This window comes from Cherax quadricarinatus, chromosome 22 (assembly GCF_038502225.1).
Source record: "Cherax quadricarinatus isolate ZL_2023a chromosome 22, ASM3850222v1, whole genome shotgun sequence".
Classification (NCBI taxonomy): domain Eukaryota; kingdom Metazoa; phylum Arthropoda; class Malacostraca; order Decapoda; family Parastacidae; genus Cherax; species Cherax quadricarinatus.
This window is the reverse complement of record NC_091313.1, coordinates 28,516,407-28,535,805: the sequence shown is the minus strand read 5'-3', so window position 1 is coordinate 28,535,805 and position 19,399 is coordinate 28,516,407. Positions and strand designations below refer to the sequence as shown.

Here is a 19,399-nt window from a genome sequence, read left to right as displayed (position 1 = left end):
TCTATCAGTAAGAGATCCGGCACTAAAGGCTCCAGTAGTATCAACTCCAAGAGTACCAGCTATAGCAGTTCCACCTCCACCAGCATTAACTACAGCAGTATCAGCTCCAGCAGCACCAGCTCCTGTAGAATCAGTTCCATCAGTATCAGCTCCAGCAGTACCAGCTTCATCGGTTTTAGATCCAGCTTAACCGCCTCCAGTAGTATTATCTCCAGCAACATCAACTCCAACAGCATCAGCTCCAGTAATACAAGCTCAAGCTATATGACCTCCATCAGTAGCAGCTCCAGCAGTCGCAGCTCTAGCAGTACCAGATGCAGCAGTATAGGCTCCAGCAATATCAACTCAAGCAGTACCACCTCCACCAGCATTAACTCCATCAGTACCAACTCCAGCAGCATCAGCTACAGCAGTCCCAGTTCCAGCAGTACCAGTTCCAGCATTAACAGCTCCAGCACTACCACCTTCAGCAACATCAGCCCCACCAGTACCAGCTCCAGCAGTACCAGTTCCAGCAGTACCACCTTCAGCATCAGTTCCAGCAGTACCACCTCCAGCAGAATCAGCTCCAGGAGTAAGAGCTCCAGCAGTACAAGGTCCAGCAGTATTAGCTCCAGCAGTACTGCCTCCAGCTATATCAGTTCCAACAGTATCACCTCCATCAGAATCAGCTCTATTAGTTCCAGTTTCAGAATTATCAGCTTCAGCAGTTCAACGTCCAGCAGTATTAACTCCAGCAGTATCTGCTCTCTCAGCTCCACCTTCAGAAATATCAGCTCCGGCAGTATTATATCCAGCAGTATCAGCTCCAGTACTACCGGCTCCAGGAGTACCTACTCCAGTAGCTTCACCTCCGACAGTACCAGCTCCAGCAGTACCAACTCCAGCAGCATCAGCTCCAGCAGTATCAGCTCCAGGAGCACCAGCTCCAGCAGTACAAACTCCAGCAGTACTAGCTTCAGCAGTACTAGCTTCAGCAGTATCAACTCCATCAGCATCAGCTCCAGCAGTATCAGCTCCAGTAGTACTAGCTCCAGCAGTACCAACTCCATCAGCATCAGCTCCAGCAGGGCTACCTCCAGTAGCACCAGCTCCGGAAGTACCAGGTCCAGCAGTAACATCTCCAGCAGTATCAGCTCTAGCAGTATCAGTTTCAGCAGCATCGGCTCCAGCAATACCAGGTCCAGGAGCATCAGATCCAGCGGTATCAGCTTCAGCAGTACCCCCTTAAGCACTATCAGCTCCAGTAGTATCAGCTCCAGAAATACCAGCTCCATTAACTTAAGCTCCGGCAGAACCAGCTCAAGTGGTACCATCTCCAGCGGTATAATATTCAGCAGTACCAGCTCTATTAGCTTCAATTGCAGTAGTACCAGCTCATTCACTACCAGTTCCAGCAGTGTCAGCTCCAGCAGTACCAAGTTCAACAGTATCAGCTTCAGTAGTACCAGCTCCATCACTACCAACTCTAGCAGTATCAATTCCATCAGTACCGGTTCCAGTAGAATCAGGTCCAGTAGTATCAGCTTCATGAGAATCAGCTCTATTAGTTCCAACTCCAGAATTGTCAGCTCCAGCAGTTCCACCTCCAAATGTATCAGCTCAAGCCATAAGAGCTTCCACAGTATCACATCCACTAGTATCAGCTCCGGCAATATCAGATCCAGCACTACTAGCTCCAGTAACATCAGCTCCAGCAGTATCAGTTATAGCAGTATCAGCTCCAGCAGTAGCAGCTCCGGATGTATCACCTCCAGCAGCTTTAGCTCCAGCAGCATTAGCTACAGTAGTAGCATCTCCAGTACTGTCAGCTCCAGCACTACTAGTTCCAGCAGTATCAGCTCCAGCAGTGCCACTTCCAGCAGTATCAGTTCCAGTAGTACCAGCTCCATTAGTTTCAACTGCATTAGTACTAGCTCATTCACTACCAGCTCCAGCAGTGTCAGCTCCAGCAGTACCAAGTCCAACAGTATCAGCTTCAGTAGTACCAGCTCCATCACTACCAACTCTAGTAATATCAGTTCCATCAGTACCGGCTCCAGTAGAATCAGGTCCAGTAGTATCAGCTCCATGAGTTCTGCCTCCATGAGAATCAGCTCTATTAGTTCCAGCTCTAGAATTATCAGCTCCAGTAGTTCCACCTCCAAATATACCGGCTCAAGCCATAAGAGCTTCCATAGTATCACATCCACTAGTATCAGCTCCTGCAATATCATATCCAGCACTTCTAGCTACAGTAACATCAGCTCCAGCAGTATCAGTTATAGCAGTATCAGCTCCAGCAGTATCAGTTATAGCAGTATCAGTTCCAGCAGTAGCAGCTCCAGATGTACCACCTCCAGCAGCTTTAGCTCCAGCAGCATTAGTTACAGTAGTAGTATCTCCAGTAGTGTCAGTTCCAACACTACTAGTTCCAGCAGTATCAGCTCCAGCAGTACCTTCTCCATGAATATCAGCTCCAGCTCCATCAGCTCCAGCAGTACCGGCTCCATCAGTACGAGTTATATCAGAGTCAGCTCCAGTAGTACCAGTTCTAGCAGTACCACCTCCAGCAGTACGAGCTCCATCAGTACTTCGAATAGCAGCAGCATCTCCATCAGTATCAGCTCCAGCAGTAAACGCTCCAGCAGTATCAACTCCAAGATTACCAGCTGTAGCAGTACCTTCTCCACGAGCATTAGCTCTAGTAGTACAAGCTCCAGCAGTATCTGCTCCAACAACATCAGCCCCAGTGATACACTCATCAGCTGTATGACCTCCAGCAGTAGCACTACAAGCAGAACCAGCAGTACCAGCTCCAGTGGAATCAGGTCTAGTAGTACCATCTCCAGCACTATCAGCTCACCCAGCATCAGCTCCAGCAATACCAGCTCCAGCAGTACCAGCTCTATTAGCGTAAGCTCCGCAAGTACCATTCCCAGCAGTAAAAGTTCCAGCAGTACCAGCTTCACTACCATCAACTCCAGCAGTGCCAGCTTCATAAGAATCAGTTCCAGCAGTATCAGCTCCATCAGTGTCAGGTACAGCAGTATCAGCTCCAGTAGTATCCGCTTCAGCAATATCAGCTCCAGCAGTGTCACCTCCAGCAGTAACACGTCCTTCAGCATCAGCTCTATTATTTCCAGCTCCACAAGTATCAGCTCAAGCAATATCAACTCCAGTACTGTCAGTTCCAGGAGTACCAGCACCAGCAGTACCGGATCAAGCAGTACCAGTTCAAGCAGTATCAGCTTCTTCAGTGTCAGTTTCATTAGTTCTAGTTCCATCAGTATAGGCTTCAGTAGTTGCAGCTTCAGCAGTATCAGCTTCGGTAGTATCAGCTCCCGCAGTACCAAGTACACCAGTATCAGCTACACCAATACCAGTTCCAGCAGTGTCAGCTCTAGCAGTATAAGCTTCAGCAGTACCACGTCTTGCAGTATCAGCTCTAGCAGCACCAGCTCCGTCAGATTCAGCTCCAACAGTACCTCTCGTAGCAGTATCAGCTCTTGTAGTAACACTTTTAGCAGTATCAGCTCCAGTATCATCATTTCAATAATTTCTAGTACGAGCAGTATCAGCTCCAACTGTAACATCTCTACCGGTATCAGCTCCAGCGGTACCAGCAGCAGCAGTACCAACTCAAGCAATATACACTCCAGCAGTGCCACTTCTAGCAACATTAGTTTCAGCAGTACCAGCTCCAGTAGTGCCACCTCTAGGAGTATGGCCTCTTTCAGTATCAGCTTCAGCAGTACTTTCTCCAGCAGTGCCAGCTTCAGCAGCTTCAGCTCCAGCAGTATCAGCTTCCACAGTATCAGGTCCACGAATACCAGCTGCAGCAGTATTAGCTCAAGCAGAATGAACTCCAGTAGTACCAGCTCCAGTAGCACCAGCTCCAGTAGTACCAGCTTCAGCAGTATCAGCGTCAGTAGTATCAGCTTCAGAAGTATGAACTTCAGCAATATCAGCTTTGGTAGTACCATCTCCAGCAGTATCAGCTCCTGTAGTACCGGCTCAAGGAGTGTCAGCTCTAGCAGTACCAGCTCTAGCAGTATCAGCTTCAGTAGTGGCAGCTCCAGCAGTATCAGCTCCAGCAGTATCAGCTCTTGCAATACCAGTTTCAGCAGTAACATCTCTAACAGTATCAGCTACAGCAGTACCAGATCCAGCATTACCACCTCCAGCAGTACCATGTGTAGCAATGTCAGCTCTACCAGTATAAGCTCTAGCAGTATTAGCTGGAGCATTATCACCTCCAGCAGTATAAGCTCCAGCAGTATCAGTTCAAGCATTTCCAGCTCCAGCAGCGCATTCTCCAGCAGTATCACTTCTAGCAGTATCAGCTCCAGCAGTATCAGCTTCACCAGTAACAGCTGTATCAGCATCAGTTCCGGTAGGACCACCTCCAGCAGTATCAGTTCCTGTAGTACTAGCTCCAGTAGTACCAGCTCCAGGAGTATCAACTCCAGCAGTACCACGTACAGCAATACCATCTCCAGCAGTACCATCTCTAGCAGCATCAACTCCACTAGTACCAGCTCCAACAGTATCAGCTCCTGCACTACCGGCTTCAGTAGTTCCAGGTGCAGTAGTAGTAGCTTCAGCAGTTTCACCTTCAGCAGTTCCAGCTTCAGAAGTATTAGTTCAAACAGTATCAGCTCCAATAGTATCTGCTCCAGTAGTTCCACCTCCAGAAGTATTAGCTCTTGCAGTATAAGCTCCCCTTGTACGAGGGCCAGTAGTATCAGCTCCATCGGTATAAGCACTAGCAGTATCAGTTCCAGCAGTACCAACTTCAGCAGTGTCAGCTCTAGAAGTATCAGCTCCAGTAGTACCATCTTCAGCAGTATCAGCTTCGGCAGTACCAGCTTTAGCAGTATCAGCTTCAGCAGTACCAGCTTCAGCAGTATCAACTCCAGCATTACAAGCTTCAGTAGTATCAACTTCAGCAACATCAGCTTCAGCAGTGCCAGCTTCATTAGCATCAGTTTCAGCAGTATCAGCTCAAGCAGTATCGGCTCCAGTAGTACCAGCTCCAGCAGTTCCAGCTCCATCAGTGTCAGCTTTAGCAGTATCAGCTCCAACGGCACCTTCTCCAGCAGTACCGGCTCGAGCAGTACCAGCTCCAGCAGTATCAGCTCGATCAGTACCAGCTCCAGCAGTATCAGTTGCAGTACGAGCAGTATCAGCTCTAGTAGATTCTACTCCGGCAGTACCATCTCAAGCAGTGTCAGCTTCTGCAGTACCAGTTCCAGCAGTATCAGCTTGAACAATACTACCTCTAGTAGTATAAGCTTCAGCAGTATGAGCTACAAGCATATCAACTCCAGCAGTATCAGATACACGAATACCAGCTCAAGCAGTATCAGCTCCATCAATTTCAGCTCCAGCAGTATCTGCTCCAGAAATACCATCTATAGCAGAATTAGTTCCAGCTATTCCAGCTACAGCAGTACCAGCTCCAGTAGTACCAGCTCCAGCAGTATCAGCTTCATCAGTATTAGCTTCGGTAGTATCAGCTCCCGCAGTACCAAGTCCACCAGTATCAGCTACACCAATACCAGCTCCAGCAGTTTCAGGTCTAGCAGTATAAGCTTCAGCAGTACCACGTCTTGCAGTATCAGCTCTAGCAGCACCAGCTCCGTCAGATTCAGCTCCAACAGTACCTCTCGTAGCAGTATCAGCTCCTGTAGTAACACTTTTAGCAGTATCAACTCCAGTATCATCATTTCAATAATTTCTAGTACGAGCAGTATCAGCTCCAACAGTAACATCTCTACCGGTATCAGCTCCAGCGGTACCACTTCTAGCAACGTCAATTCCAGGAGTACCGGCTCCAGCAGTATCAGCTCCAGCAGTATAAACTTAAACAGTACCACCTCTAGCAGTATCGGTTCCAGTAATTCCAGCTCCAGCAGTGCCCGCTCCAGTAGTACCAGGTCCACAAGTATCAGCACCAGCAGCACCAGCAGCACCAGCAGCACCAGCAGCACCAGCAGCACCACCTCTAACAGTATGAGCTCTTGCAGCACCAGCTCCAGCAGTATCAGCTCCAGCTTTATCAGCTCCATCAGTACCAGCTCCAGCAGTACCAGCTGTAGCAGTACCTGCTCCAGTAGTATCAGTTTCGGTAGCACCAGCTTCAGCAGTATTAGTTTCAATAGTATCTACGCCAGCAGTATCACCTTCAGCAGTACCAGCGTCAGCTTTACCAGTGTCAGCAGCACCAGCTTCAGTAGTACCAGCTCCATTTGTATCACCTCCATCACTACCAGCTTCAGCAGTACCAGCTTCAGCAGTTTCAGCTTTTGCAGTACCAGTTTCAGTAGTACCAGCTTCAGTAGTGCTAGCTTCAGCAGTACCATGTTCAGTAATTCTAGCTTCAACAGTACTTTCAGCTCCAGCCTTACCAGCTTCGTCAGTATCATCTACAGCAATGCCAGTTTCAGCAGTTGCAGCATCAGCAGTTATTCATCTATCAGTACGAACTTCAGTAGTAGACCCACCAGCAGCTTTATCTCCTTCAGGTCAAGCTCTGGGAGCTTCAGTATGTGTAAGTATTGTGTTTTTATGTCAACATTTTTCCTTAAATTTTGATTGATATTATATTATTACTATTAATATTATATTACTATTATTATTATTATTATTATTATTATTATTATTATTATTATTATTATTATTATTATTAGTAGTAGTAGTAGTAGTAGTAGTAGTAGTAGTCGTAGTTTTAGAATTGTTATTATTTTAAACATTTTTATTTTTGTTAATATTTTCTTCTATTGTTATTTTAATTATTATTATTATTGTTATTATTATTATTTATTATTATTATTATTATTATTATTATTGCCATTTATTATTATCTTTATTTTAAAGTTTAAGTACATCATTTCCTCGTCTCATAACTACTTGGCTTGCCTGGGTGTAGGCTCCTCCTTAGGTGCGAATGTCTTCTCCGCGTCATCTGTCATCTTACCAACACGTACCACAACCGCGACAACCACGACAACCACGACAACCACTACCACCACTACCACCACTACCACCACCACTTCACCCACCACTACTACCACTCCAGGTGTGTACACTCAGTTCAGAGATTTATTCAATATCTGTTAACCATCAGTTCCGTTATATTTGGAAATAAATGGTATAAAATACCGACACAATGGAAATTCCGTATATATTTTATTGACATTTCACCCACACAGTGGGCTTTTTCAAGTCAAGATTACCTAAGGTTTTTATAGTCCTGGAGACTTCTGATCTACCGGGTGGGGTTAAGAGTCTAATTTTGTAGACAAATAATCGTGAGCTATTTATAGAAATTGTTCTGGTTGAAATAAACATAGAACCACTCGCCAAAAACTTCTTCATCGCTATCCCAAAAGAACATGAAATTCTACAACTTGATACTGCAAGTACCCAAAAAAACCCGGTAGATCATCTCAATTCTCCACCTGATCTTCTGACTATAAATACTCTCGTATAACCCCAGGTAGATATTGTGTCTGAATGTAATTCACGTTTATTTCTACAATTAATAGTTTTTTAGAAAATAAGAAATAAAAAATAAAAAATGAAATTAGATCTCATTTATATATTATTGCTGAATTAATTCACGAGTTAAACATTTATAAGGAATTATTTCGTATTTTGGTATAATTCTGACTGTGATAAATTATGAAGATCTGAGAATTGGTATGGGATCGAAAGCTTACCTTTAACTCACTTTTTTTTGTCAGCATGCATATGCTGAGAATTTACTATAATCCTATTTTAGGGATTAAAGTACTCTTGTTTCATAGTGAAAAAAAATTACTTGCAGCCTTAAACTCCATTAACCAACATGTAATCTCTGATTTTCTGATTAAAGTTCTGTTGTTTGGTGGTGAAGAGTTTACATACAGTCTTAATGACCCTCGTCTCTGATGGATTTGGGAACATTCTTGCCTATTTCCCAAGAAACCAGCAACGAATCTGACTCTATTCCTTCATTTTCAGTGTTTAAAAGCATAAAATTACGATATTTCGGCTCAAAAAGAATAAATAACGTTCTGTGCATCTTTGTACTGACCTATGCTGATGGTTACCCTCCGTTTACAACCCAGATCCTTCGTGTTTTGATGTGCTGGTGACTCGAACCCATCCCGTCAGTGTGGTGACCTCACCAAACTACCCGAAACCCTACCCGTCCAACTACCACTGCCAGTTTAACATCACGGTGAGCCTTATTGATGTTGATATTATAAAGCTTCAGCATAGAGCTTAATTTGGTCATGACAAAACCCCCAGAGAGTGAAACGTTATGAGAGTTAATGTTTGTCTTGCAACTTTTGGCTCTGTCTATCGTATATAATAGTGTCAACTAGCGCTTCGATGGTAAGGACCCACAAATGCAGTTTACAAGAAAATGAAATCTCCATATAACATGCTTGATATAAAAACTAAATTTTAATTTTGACATTTTCTTAAACATCTTAGCGATTGTTCTCTTAACGAGTGTTCTCTTAGCGATTGTTCTCTTAACGAGTGTTCTCTTAGCGATTGTTCTCTTAACGAGTGTTCTCTTAGCAAGTGTTCTCTTATCGATTGTTCCTTTCAGGTACCGGAAGGGAAGCGAGTGAAGTTGGTGATCGACACTCTGAAGATTAAGTACACACGGACTTGTGTCAAGGACTACTTGAAAGTAGAAAATCTGGCGGGTCGGTACGGCGTGAGGTGAGGGATGATGCTGTTGCTTCTCTTACCTTTCTGTGAAGAAATAGGGGTGTCAGAGGGTGTGTGTGTGTGTGTGCTCACCTAGTTGAGGTTGCAGGGGTCGAGTCCAAGCTTCTGTGTGCGCGTGTGTGTGTGTGTGTGTGTGTGTGTGTGTGTGTGTGTGTGTGTGTGTGTGTGTGTGTGTGTGTGTATGCGTGTGCGCGCGCGCGCGCGCGCGCGTGTGTGTGTGTGTGTGCGTGCATAAAAGAAAAAAGAAGATCCAGTGAAAGGCTATACACACGTACACATAGCCCCCCCCCACCAAAAAAAAAAAAACATGAAAACTACTAAAAAATCAACGATAAATGAAACTAAAAAAACAAAACAAATGCACAATAAAAAAAAAATAGAAGATTCAAAGATGCAGACAGCTAACCAAAACTGTACTAACCGTGATCTCTGCCTGACAGGATGTGTGGTAAGAAGCTCCCACCGCCAGACTGGAATTTCGTCTCAGAAAGCAACTTCCTTACGGTAACTTTCCACTCAGACAAACACAAGGAGCTCCGAGGCTACAAGATCTTCGTCATAGGTAATATTGATCTTCTTTTGTATAGTTTTCTATGAAGTGTCGAGCCTGTGAAGAGGGCGTTTGACAATTATTTTTGTTTAGTGGGTTTGAGTTGGAGAAAGACCTACCTAGTATGGGCCAGTAGGCCTGCTGCAGTGCTGCTTCATTCTTGTGTGCTTACGAATCCCATGGAGTGAGGGTAACTTGTTGGTAACGTTTAGTTTGGTATTTTTGATAAGGCAAAAGTTCCTATCTTTTAATAAAGGCAAAATAAAGCTTCTGTATCTTTAGTACAGTAAAAGTCTCATTTTTGGCAGCTTGGCAATAGAGTTGTTAATGAGTGAAAAAAATGTGTCAAGTTGAGTCAACTTGGGTAGATTTAAAAATAGGTTGCCACAAATATATGTACTGGATTTGAGAAGGTCTTGTCCAACAAGGATCAGTAGACCTTCTAGTGAAAAAAAAAATCGATCACTTAGGACATGTTTAGTGGAATACGCCACATCTGATTTCATGTTGTCTCTTTTCTCCCAATACTTATCGGTTTCATATACCTTTGTATCCAGTAGGCTTACTGCAGTGTTCCTCTATTTCTATATTTTTATGTGGTCCATTTCTAGCCACTCAAAACACAAAAGTTACCTGTTATATATTGTTGTTTCCACAGCTATCGACCCACCGAAAAATTGCACACGTCGATACCTTCCGCCATCAAATCCGTGAGACACTACACACATCGATGCATCCTTCTATCAATTCCGTGAGAGACTATACCCGTGAATGCGTCCAATCAACTCTATGAGAGAATATACTTGAAACTACAGCCTTCTATCAACTCCGTGATATAATGGATGCAACGGATGTGGATAAAAGAATATTTCTACCCTTCAAAGTAAAAATATGAAAATATAATATAATATATATATATATATATATATATATATATATATATATATATATATATATATATATATATATATATATATATATATATATATATATATATATATATATATATATATATATATATATATATATATATATATATATATATAATATGATCGGAAATAAAATAAAAAAAAGGTGACGGGAAATAAAAAAGTGACTAGAAAATAAATAAGGGTGACCGGAATTATATAGCTGGGGGAATAAAAAAAAAGAGAGGTGATCGGAAATACTCGATTGCTGTTGATGACACAATGCTGGTTATAAGACACAATGCTGGTTATGAAACACAATGCGAGTTACGCCATTTTTACTTAGAAGTCTGTATTATTATTGGTAGAATTACCGACAATATGTTAAGTAAAAGGACACAAATGCAACTAATGTAACATTTCATTGTGACAACGTTTCTCTCTCCAGGAGCTTTGTCAAGCCGTCACCGGCTTGACAAAGCTCCTGGAGAGCGAAACGTTGCCACAAGCCCACAATAAAATGTCACATTAGTTGCATTTGTGTCCTTTTACTTATCATACTTAGAAAACGTCTCGTCCACCAGGCACTGTGTCAATTCACGTGATACAGTAAAGTCCCTGGTGGGCGAAACGTCTTTCATTTACACAAACACACACACACACCGTCGCTACACTACCAATGCATCAGCAAAACTGACGACTTGACAAGAATTCCACCAACACAAACTTCACTAGCCACGCCAGTGATCCTTAAAACAAAAGTTGCCCGGATGAATACTACAACAATAACAACAAAAACAACCTTAAAAACAACGAAGACCAACAAAGAAAAAAGAACATGATGGGGGGGGGGGAAACAAGGAGTCAAAAGAACGTGAATTACGTAAGAGGAAAAACATGCCGTGAAAAAAGAGGATCCCAGAAAAAGGGAGCTCATGAAATTAGCCAACTTTAAGAAGACAAAAAAAAAAGATATAAAAACAAGAACAACAGCCTTATAAGAAATTATGGACCGACAAAAAAGAATGATTTAATTCTCCGAAAAAATAGTTGAAAAAGAGCAAAGATTGACCCTTTTGTTTACTATTGTAGTATTTATGTGTCTGCTGCCGTACTGAGTGAAAGTAATGCTATTCTTGGATATACATATATATACATATATATATATATATATATATATATATATATATATATATATATATATATATATATATATATATATATATATATATATATATATATATATATATATATATATATATATATATATATATATATATATCTCGAAAGATGTACAACTCCGAGTATACATACTAAGATATGCATACTCTTAAGTGCAGGCATATTCAGAGGTACTCATCTATTTATATATTCAGGTAGATATGCACTTCTTGATGTATATATGCTGCTAAGCATCTCTCTATTAATATATACTGAGAGACAAAAATCTGTGTCCATACTGAGAGATACATACGTCTCGATGTATATATACTAAGATATACGCACCAAGTGTATATACATTGAAAGGTACATATTCTGCATCGGGAAGAATATTTATATATGACAGCATTAATATATGACAATGTTTATATATGACAGTGTTTATATATGACGATGTTCATATATGAAAACATTTATATATGACAATGTTTATATATGACAGTGTTTATATATGACAATGGTTATATATGACAACGTTAATGTATGACAATATACATGGCAATGTTTACATATGCCAATGTTTATGTGACAGTGTTTATATAAGACATTGCTCATTTATGACAATGTTTATATATGACAATGTTTATGTGACAGTGTTTATATATGACATTGTTCGTATATGACAATGTTTATATATGGCAATGTTTATATATGACAATGTTTCACCTGATTGTTAAGCTTTGTAAAGCCTTATTAAGCATTAGCATCTCATTATATTCTAAGGAGACTTGAATTAAAGCCTCTTAAGCTGACCGATGCGAAGTGGAAATCACGTGGACTGTACGAAACAGAGGCATGTATACGAAAAGGGTCTCTCACTGAGGCCGAAATGTGCAGGTTTCTCAATCGTGAATTTCATATTTATCTAATAGTGTTTTAATTTTTGCGCTTTCTTATGCAAGGATTTACTTTTGGGAGTATTCGGGTGATGAGATGTTAATATAATCGGCAAATGAGTTAAGTTGTATTTTTGTATTTGAAGACTGAATATATATATATATATATATATATATATATATATATATATATATATATATATATATATATATATATATATATATATATATATATATATATATATATATATATATATATATATATATATATATATAATCAATAATGTGCTAACTGCTATTTTTATATCTGTAATTAATGAATGAGTTAAGAATACTGGGTAGTTTCATTATCTTATAACTAGTAAAGGAGAGACACGCCCCAGAAGCCTTTCTTGGGACAACATTTCGCTCATTTTAGAGCTATTTCAAGATTTGATGAAGCTCTTACCATAGCGAAACGCTGTCCCAATAAAATCACACACACACACAAACACACCAGACCTGGCAGAGTAGATATGGACAACGGGCTCGAGCACAATATTTCACATTCAACTCCAGAATCTATAGTATGTAATAGCCAGACAGCAGCCACTGCACGGAACGAGTCACCAACCGGTGGTGACGGCTCCCAAGTGCACGGACAATAACAGTGTTCATGGTAGATTGTTATTCGTTGCATTTTCTTTAATTTGCATCGCGTCAGCCTGTCGGCTCCACGACACCCAGGTACTCTACCGAAGACGGCTTGGTCCTACAGCTTCATCAACTAGGCTGTCGCGGTATTGTTACAGTTTGTTCTTCGCTTAGGCTATTGGTTCTCACCGTAGGCAGTGCAAAATAACTGACTATCACGCACTCATAAGTTATGGAACACTAGCTACCCATCTGTTAGTAAGGTTCCATAACAGTCAACAACTGTCGACTGTTATAGAGGCCTATTATTGGTATGTGCAGAGGAGCCCAGCCTCTACGTCTGCTGAGTACTGAGTCGAAACTGAGAGGGAGGCCTCTCAATCTATGCGTGAGGTACACACGGCTGTCACGTGACATCAGGCTTGGCCAGGGGAAGCCCTGCCTTTAATGTTGCTAGGAAAAATATATAAATATACTACACAAGTAATGCTGTTGACACATCATAAGGTATGCACAAGAAATCTCTATCACCTTCACACACTGGAAAATAAAGCCAGTCTGCAGAACAAGTTCGTATTTGGAAAATGTTTCACTTTTTTTAGATCCTTATCAAGTATGACTTGATATAAACATTCACAGAGCGAAACGTTGTTCCAATGAAAGGCCGTTCTGCAATTTGTTTCATAATCCACATATTCGCACATGTAAATAATCTCAACCACAACACAGACTGGGAACACGCATCCATACTGCAACAGACACCTGGAGAAACAGCTGTCACTGCAGGTGTCCTGAATATCAATTTACATGGACAATGGAAATCTGACGGTGTCACATCACTGGCAGTGAAGCCAGTAGTTCCAGGCTCATCTATAGGTCATATTACTTGATAAATGATCTCTTCCCTTCATTTACCCTTTGATCAAATGAAAGAGGGATCTCAGAACCGAAACTGAAATTTTAAGCCATCTTTTATTTTTAAATTTTATTTTGAAATGTTGATTTCATTTGGAATTTATAAGTATGTTGCAAGTTTTTATATGTGTGGGTTTTTTGTAAGGAGGAACTGAACGTGCCTTGAATCCATTATCTATAAAGGAACACAAGTTCAACTCTGTTTCTAGCTAGGAGGTTCTCACTGTCTGAGTGAACAGGTCTCTCTTAACTCAAACACCATTCTAATGATTAATGATAAACCTTATTCTCACCTACACGCAATCTCCTTGTCTCCACTCTCTCCTCGTCTACTGTTTTTTTTTTTTTCTCCTCCCTCCCCACCTTCGCAGGAATTCACAGGATGACTTTTAGGCAGCTTTCAGACATTGCAAAAAAGTTAAGTTTTCCCTCAGTAGGTAAAAAACTGGTCGTCCTAAATACCATGGACGGGGATGGCGGGGGGGGGGGGGGAAGGGGCAGAGGGTACATACATCCCCTACCTGAAGCCACTAATCGCCGACCCGGAGACTAGGTTAGGTAAGATTCGTCAGGAAACAGGACAAGTGTTTCCTGACGCGAGTCTTAGCCATAAAATGATCCACAGCTGGAGCTTTTAGTCACTTGACCGAGGCCTTCCACTGGCTTACCCTTCCACCCCTTTACTACCAACTTTTGAATTTTGCTTATAATTACTTAGTTTGCTAATGTGTGATGCCGATCGTATGCAGGTAACTCCCTGAAACTGCAATTCATCTCTACTTCAACAATTAGGAATAATGTGCTTTAATCAGTATAAAGATTACTGTGAGGTCTCCGTGTATACAGACTAAGAGGTACACGCTTTCCTGTGCATATGCCATGCAAATGTTCATAGCGTTAAGTGGAAAGAGTTAGGTTGATTTATTTACGGACAAGTGATCTTCCTCAGTCTTTGTACTGGATGTCTCACACGGGGGTTTAACGATTCACATTACAACAAAAACCATTTTCTTACGACTGAGCATTTTAAATCTCGGTTTTAGTGCCTGTGGTTGGTGAGTAGATTATTATGTTACATGACATGGTTTAGTTTGTGGCGCTAATTGTGCATTATTCCGGATCTGAGATCAAGAAGTGAGCATATTCAGTGCTGGTCAGCAATGTCAACAGCCTCTCCGTGGCACCCAGATGGCACTCTGACTTAATTCAGTAACGTACCGTAGTTTTCTCCGTCTCTCCGGTTTCATTAGCATCTTAAGCTAATGGAGATAATTATTGGGAATAAAAAGCGTAACTTATCTTGAAGAAATATCAATAAGAAGAAATCAACATGGGGTTCGCAACTAAAAAAGAAAATCTTACCTAACCTACGTTCAAAATCTTTTCAAATATATATTAAAAAAAAACTGGTCTGAAAGGGCTGAAAGTTGTAAGAGACAGATTTCCAGAAGCTCTTCTATTTTGTCCAGCGATGGATGATTGCTGGACTAAAAAAAAAAAAAAGAGAAGCTTCAGGTCTGGATCAACCACTGTAAAAGTTACATTAGAAACATTTACCTGTCATTTTATGTGATGAAATAGAAAGAAATGATCATCAGTCTTGAGTACAAAACGTTCAGTCCTGTGTAGGCACATTACGTTCAATGCCGTCTGAGTACATAACGTTCAACTCTGTGTGAGTACATAACGTTTAATCTTGTGTGAGTACATAACGTTCAATCCCGTGTGAGTACGTATCGTTCAGTCTTGTGTGAGTACATAACGTTCAATCCCGTGTGAGTACATAGCGTTCAATCCTGTGTGAGTATATAGCGTTCAATTCTGCGTGAGTACATAGCGTTCAATCCTGTGTGAATACATAGGTTTCAATCCTGTGTGAGTACATAAATTTCAATCCTGTGTGAGTACATAGTGTTCAATCCTGTGTGAGTACATAGCGTTCAATTCTGCCTGAGTACATAGCGTTCAATCCTGTGTGAGTACATAGCGTTCAATCCTGTGTGAGTACATAGCATTCAATCCTGTGTGAGTACATAGCGTTCAATCCTGTGTGAGTACATAGCGTTCAATCCTGTGTGAGTACATAGCATTCAATCCTGTGTGAGTACATAGTGTTCAATCCTGTGTGAGTACATAGCGTTCAATCCTGTGTGAGTACATAGCGTTCAATCCTGTGTGAGTACATAGCGTTCAATCCTGTGTGAGTACATAGCATTCAATCCTGTGTGAGTACATAGCGTTCAATCCTGTGTGAGTACATAGCGTTCAATCCTGTGTGAGTACATAGATTTCAATCCTGTGTGAGTACATAGTGTTCAATCCTGTGTGAGTACATAGTGTTCAATCCTGTGTGAGTACATAGTGTTCAATCCTGTGTGAGTACATAGCGTTCAATCCTGTGTGAGTACATAGATTTCAATCCTGTGTGAGTACATAGTGTTCAATCCTGTGTGAGTACATAGCGTTCAATCCTGTGTGAGTACATAGATTTCAATCCTGTGTGAGTACATAGTGTTCAATCCTGTGTGAGTACATAACATTCAATCCTGTGTGAGTACATAGCGTTCAATCCTCTGTGAGTACATAGTGTTCAATCCTGTGTGAGTACAATCCTCATGTGAGTACATAGTGTTCAATCCTGTGTGAGTATATAGCGTTCAATCCTGTGTGAGTACATAACATTCAATCCTGTGTGAGTACATAGTGTTCAATCCTGTGTGAGTACATAACATTCAATCCTGTGTGAGTACATAGTGTTCAATCCTGTGTGAGTACATAGCGTTCAATCCTGTGTGAGTACATAGTGTTCAATCCTGTGTGAGTACATAACATTCAATCCTGTGTGAGTACATAGTGTTCAATCCTGTGTGAGTACATAGCGTTCAATCCTGTGTGAGTACATAGTGTTCAATCCTGTGTGAGTACATAGTGTTCAATCCTGTGTGAGTACATAGTGTTCAATCCTGTGTGAGTACATAGCGTTCAATCCTGTGTGAGTACATAGTGTTCAATCCTGTGTGAGTACATAGTGTTCAATCCTGTGTGAGTACATAGCATTCAATCCTGTGTGAGTACATAGTGTTCAATCCTGTGTGAGTACATAGCATTCAATCCTAGGTATAGGATATTTTTTTAATCTCTGTAAACTTATTGACAGACCTAGCATATTTTGCTCGTCTCGCGGGTATGAGATGGAAGATCGAGCCATCAGCATTCCTTGCTCTGAATGACCCACACGGGTTTAGCACTTCACATAAGTGAAAAAAATAATATAAGGAAGAATATTTTTTTCAAAACGCAAAGAATCCTAACATAGTCATAAGGTTCCACAGAATCACTCTAAAATTCTTTTCGTCTCTCATCTCTCCGAGTCTTTAATCTCCCACTGGACCACGTCTCTCATCTCTCAAATTTCTCTTCATCACATCCTTCTCCCATGCAGAAGAAATCTCTTCTCTCTTTCTAAACTTCTTTCGAGAACTTGATTATCTCGTTGTACTCTCAGATTCGTTATTACTTTCATTTTTCCCCCCGTATACAAAGATCAATCATTTCTATCTCTTTTGGTCAGTGAAAACGAGATCTAGCAGCTGTTTAATACCCTGGCGTGTGTTCCAGTTCCTCACCTGCGTCCCCTACGTATTCTGGGCACCACTCCTAGACAGGGTAGGCAGCTGCGAACACTGGATCCAGCAGCTGGACCCCCCGAACAGGTGTTTTTTGCGGCAGGTGTCTGGCAGGAGTCGATGACCTGAAGTGAGCAGCCCAGTAAAGGAGGCAGTGTCAGCCTTCCCCCCAACAGCCTCTTACTGACAAGCTCTAAGTCCATGCTGTCGCTGCTCCACCAATTTACTCTATCTTATCCATCGTCTAGAAGAAGTTCTTTGAGTTATTCAACCCAGGATAACCCAAGAAAATCAAGTAACTGGGGGTACTTACTTGGGATGCGACCCACAACAACTTACTAAACCCAAAATAACTAGAGGCAGCAGGTGCAAGGTGATATATCCTTACGTCCCAGCGTGTACGGGACTCGATCCAGAGACCTTTGGGTTGTGAGCCGAACGCTTTTTTCCTCTCGGTAAATGACAACGTTTGTATTGGAATCAGAACAACTGTGGCTGCTGTTAAATGCGTCTCTCATGATAGTTTTCACTGGTATAAACATTAATAAGACAGAAGAGAAAAACCCGCTAATAAACAAGTTTCTCCTGTATAGTCGCATATTAAAAAAAAAATGGCTGGCTATTTTTGTCATAAATTGATGGATGTGCACAAACTGTCGGAAAGAAGCGTCAAAATGAATAACACTGAAATTCTGATATGTTGCAGCTACAACAACAGCTACAACAGCTACAACAACAGCTACAACGACAGCTACAACAGCTACAACGACAGCTACAACAGCTACAACGACAGCTACAACAGCTACAATAACAGCTACAACAACAGCTACAACAGCTACAACGACAGCTACAACAGCTACAACAACAGCTACAACGACAGCTAGAACAGCTACAACGACAGCTACAACAGCTACAACAACAGCTACAACAACAGCTACAACAGCTACAACAACAGCTACAACAGCTACAACAACAGCTACAACAGCTACAACAACAGCTACAACAACAGCTACAACAACAGCTACAACAACAGCTACAACAACAGCTACAACAGCTACAACAACAGCTACAACAACAGCTACAACAACAGCTACAACAGCTACAACAACAGCTACAACAACAGCTACAACAGCTACAACAACAGCTACAACAGCTACAACAGCTACAACAGCTACAACGACAGCTACAACAGCTACAACGACAGCTACAACAGCTACAACGACAGCTACAACAGCTACAACAACAGTAATTGTGATAAAGTGTAATATATCAATTCAGAAGTCAGTTAAAAATTGAAGGATACCTAGCAGGGAGAGAATGTCATACAATATGTCATACATTACTACCAATACGCAAAAGGAAGATAAGATAGAAGAGCTAAGATAGCAAAAGAAGAAAGAGCAACATAGAAGAGAAAAGCTACAGAGCAGCAAAAAGAAGAGACGAAGTAAGAAGAGTAGAAGAGAGAGAGAGTGATCTTACTGAACTAAAAAGCTACCAAGGCCATATAACACAAGTGGCTGCAATGGTCTGGACAGAGTAGCAGAGCATGTTTGTTACGTCCTCAAGACCTACACAGATGACAGGATAGCAACATGGTGCTTGCAATTACTGAGCACATGAGTTTAGCTAACACGCTCCATGTCACAGCATGATGCACAGGCTAAAACGGCTGTACTTAACGAGCAAGTCAGTCAAAGCCCAGCCCGTCTGAACTCAGGTCTCATGGGTCACGATCAGTGCTTTGACAACCAGCTACATGCTGTACACACAGCTACAGACAGACAAGCAACGTCTATGCAGTACACTTTAGTGCCGTCATCCTCAACAGCAGTACTATGAACCTCTATTCATCAGGAGCAATGTAAATCTGGCCAGACATTATGTTTCTCTACAAGTTACGTCGAACACAGCTCTAATTACATCAGGAGACATTAGCATCAGCCAGAGTTTCACGGTAGATCATAGGTTTCAAGCTAATTCAACATGAAACAT

General features: G+C 41.4%; 1 protein-coding gene across 1 annotated transcript; it reads left to right on the top strand.

Moving 5' to 3' along the window:
- The first annotated feature begins 225 nt into the window (after positions 1-225).
- On the top strand, positions 226-10,133 carry LOC128689716 (pneumococcal serine-rich repeat protein-like). Its single transcript, XM_053778108.2, has 6 exons — positions 226-6,535; positions 6,914-7,063; positions 8,097-8,209; positions 8,591-8,706; positions 9,156-9,277; positions 9,924-10,133. Exons 1-6 carry the CDS (start codon positions 265-267, stop codon positions 9,977-9,979), a joined length of 6,828 nt encoding a protein of 2,275 aa, XP_053634083.2. The 5' UTR covers positions 226-264; the 3' UTR covers positions 9,980-10,133.
- Positions 10,134-19,399: the final 9,266 nt, after the last annotated feature.

Bases quoted from the DNA above. Each gene is read 5' to 3' on its own strand.
- LOC128689716 (XM_053778108.2), top strand. From the start codon at position 265: ATGACCTCCATCAGTAGCAGCTCCAGCAGTCGCAGCTCTAGCAGTACC. The intron at 6,536-6,913 runs GTAAGTATTGTG...GCCTGGGTGTAG, and splicing joins CTCTGGGAGCTTCAGTATGT to GCTCCTCCTTAGGTGCGAAT. The intron at 7,064-8,096 runs GTGTGTACACTC...TTTACAACCCAG, and splicing joins CACCACTACTACCACTCCAG to ATCCTTCGTGTTTTGATGTG.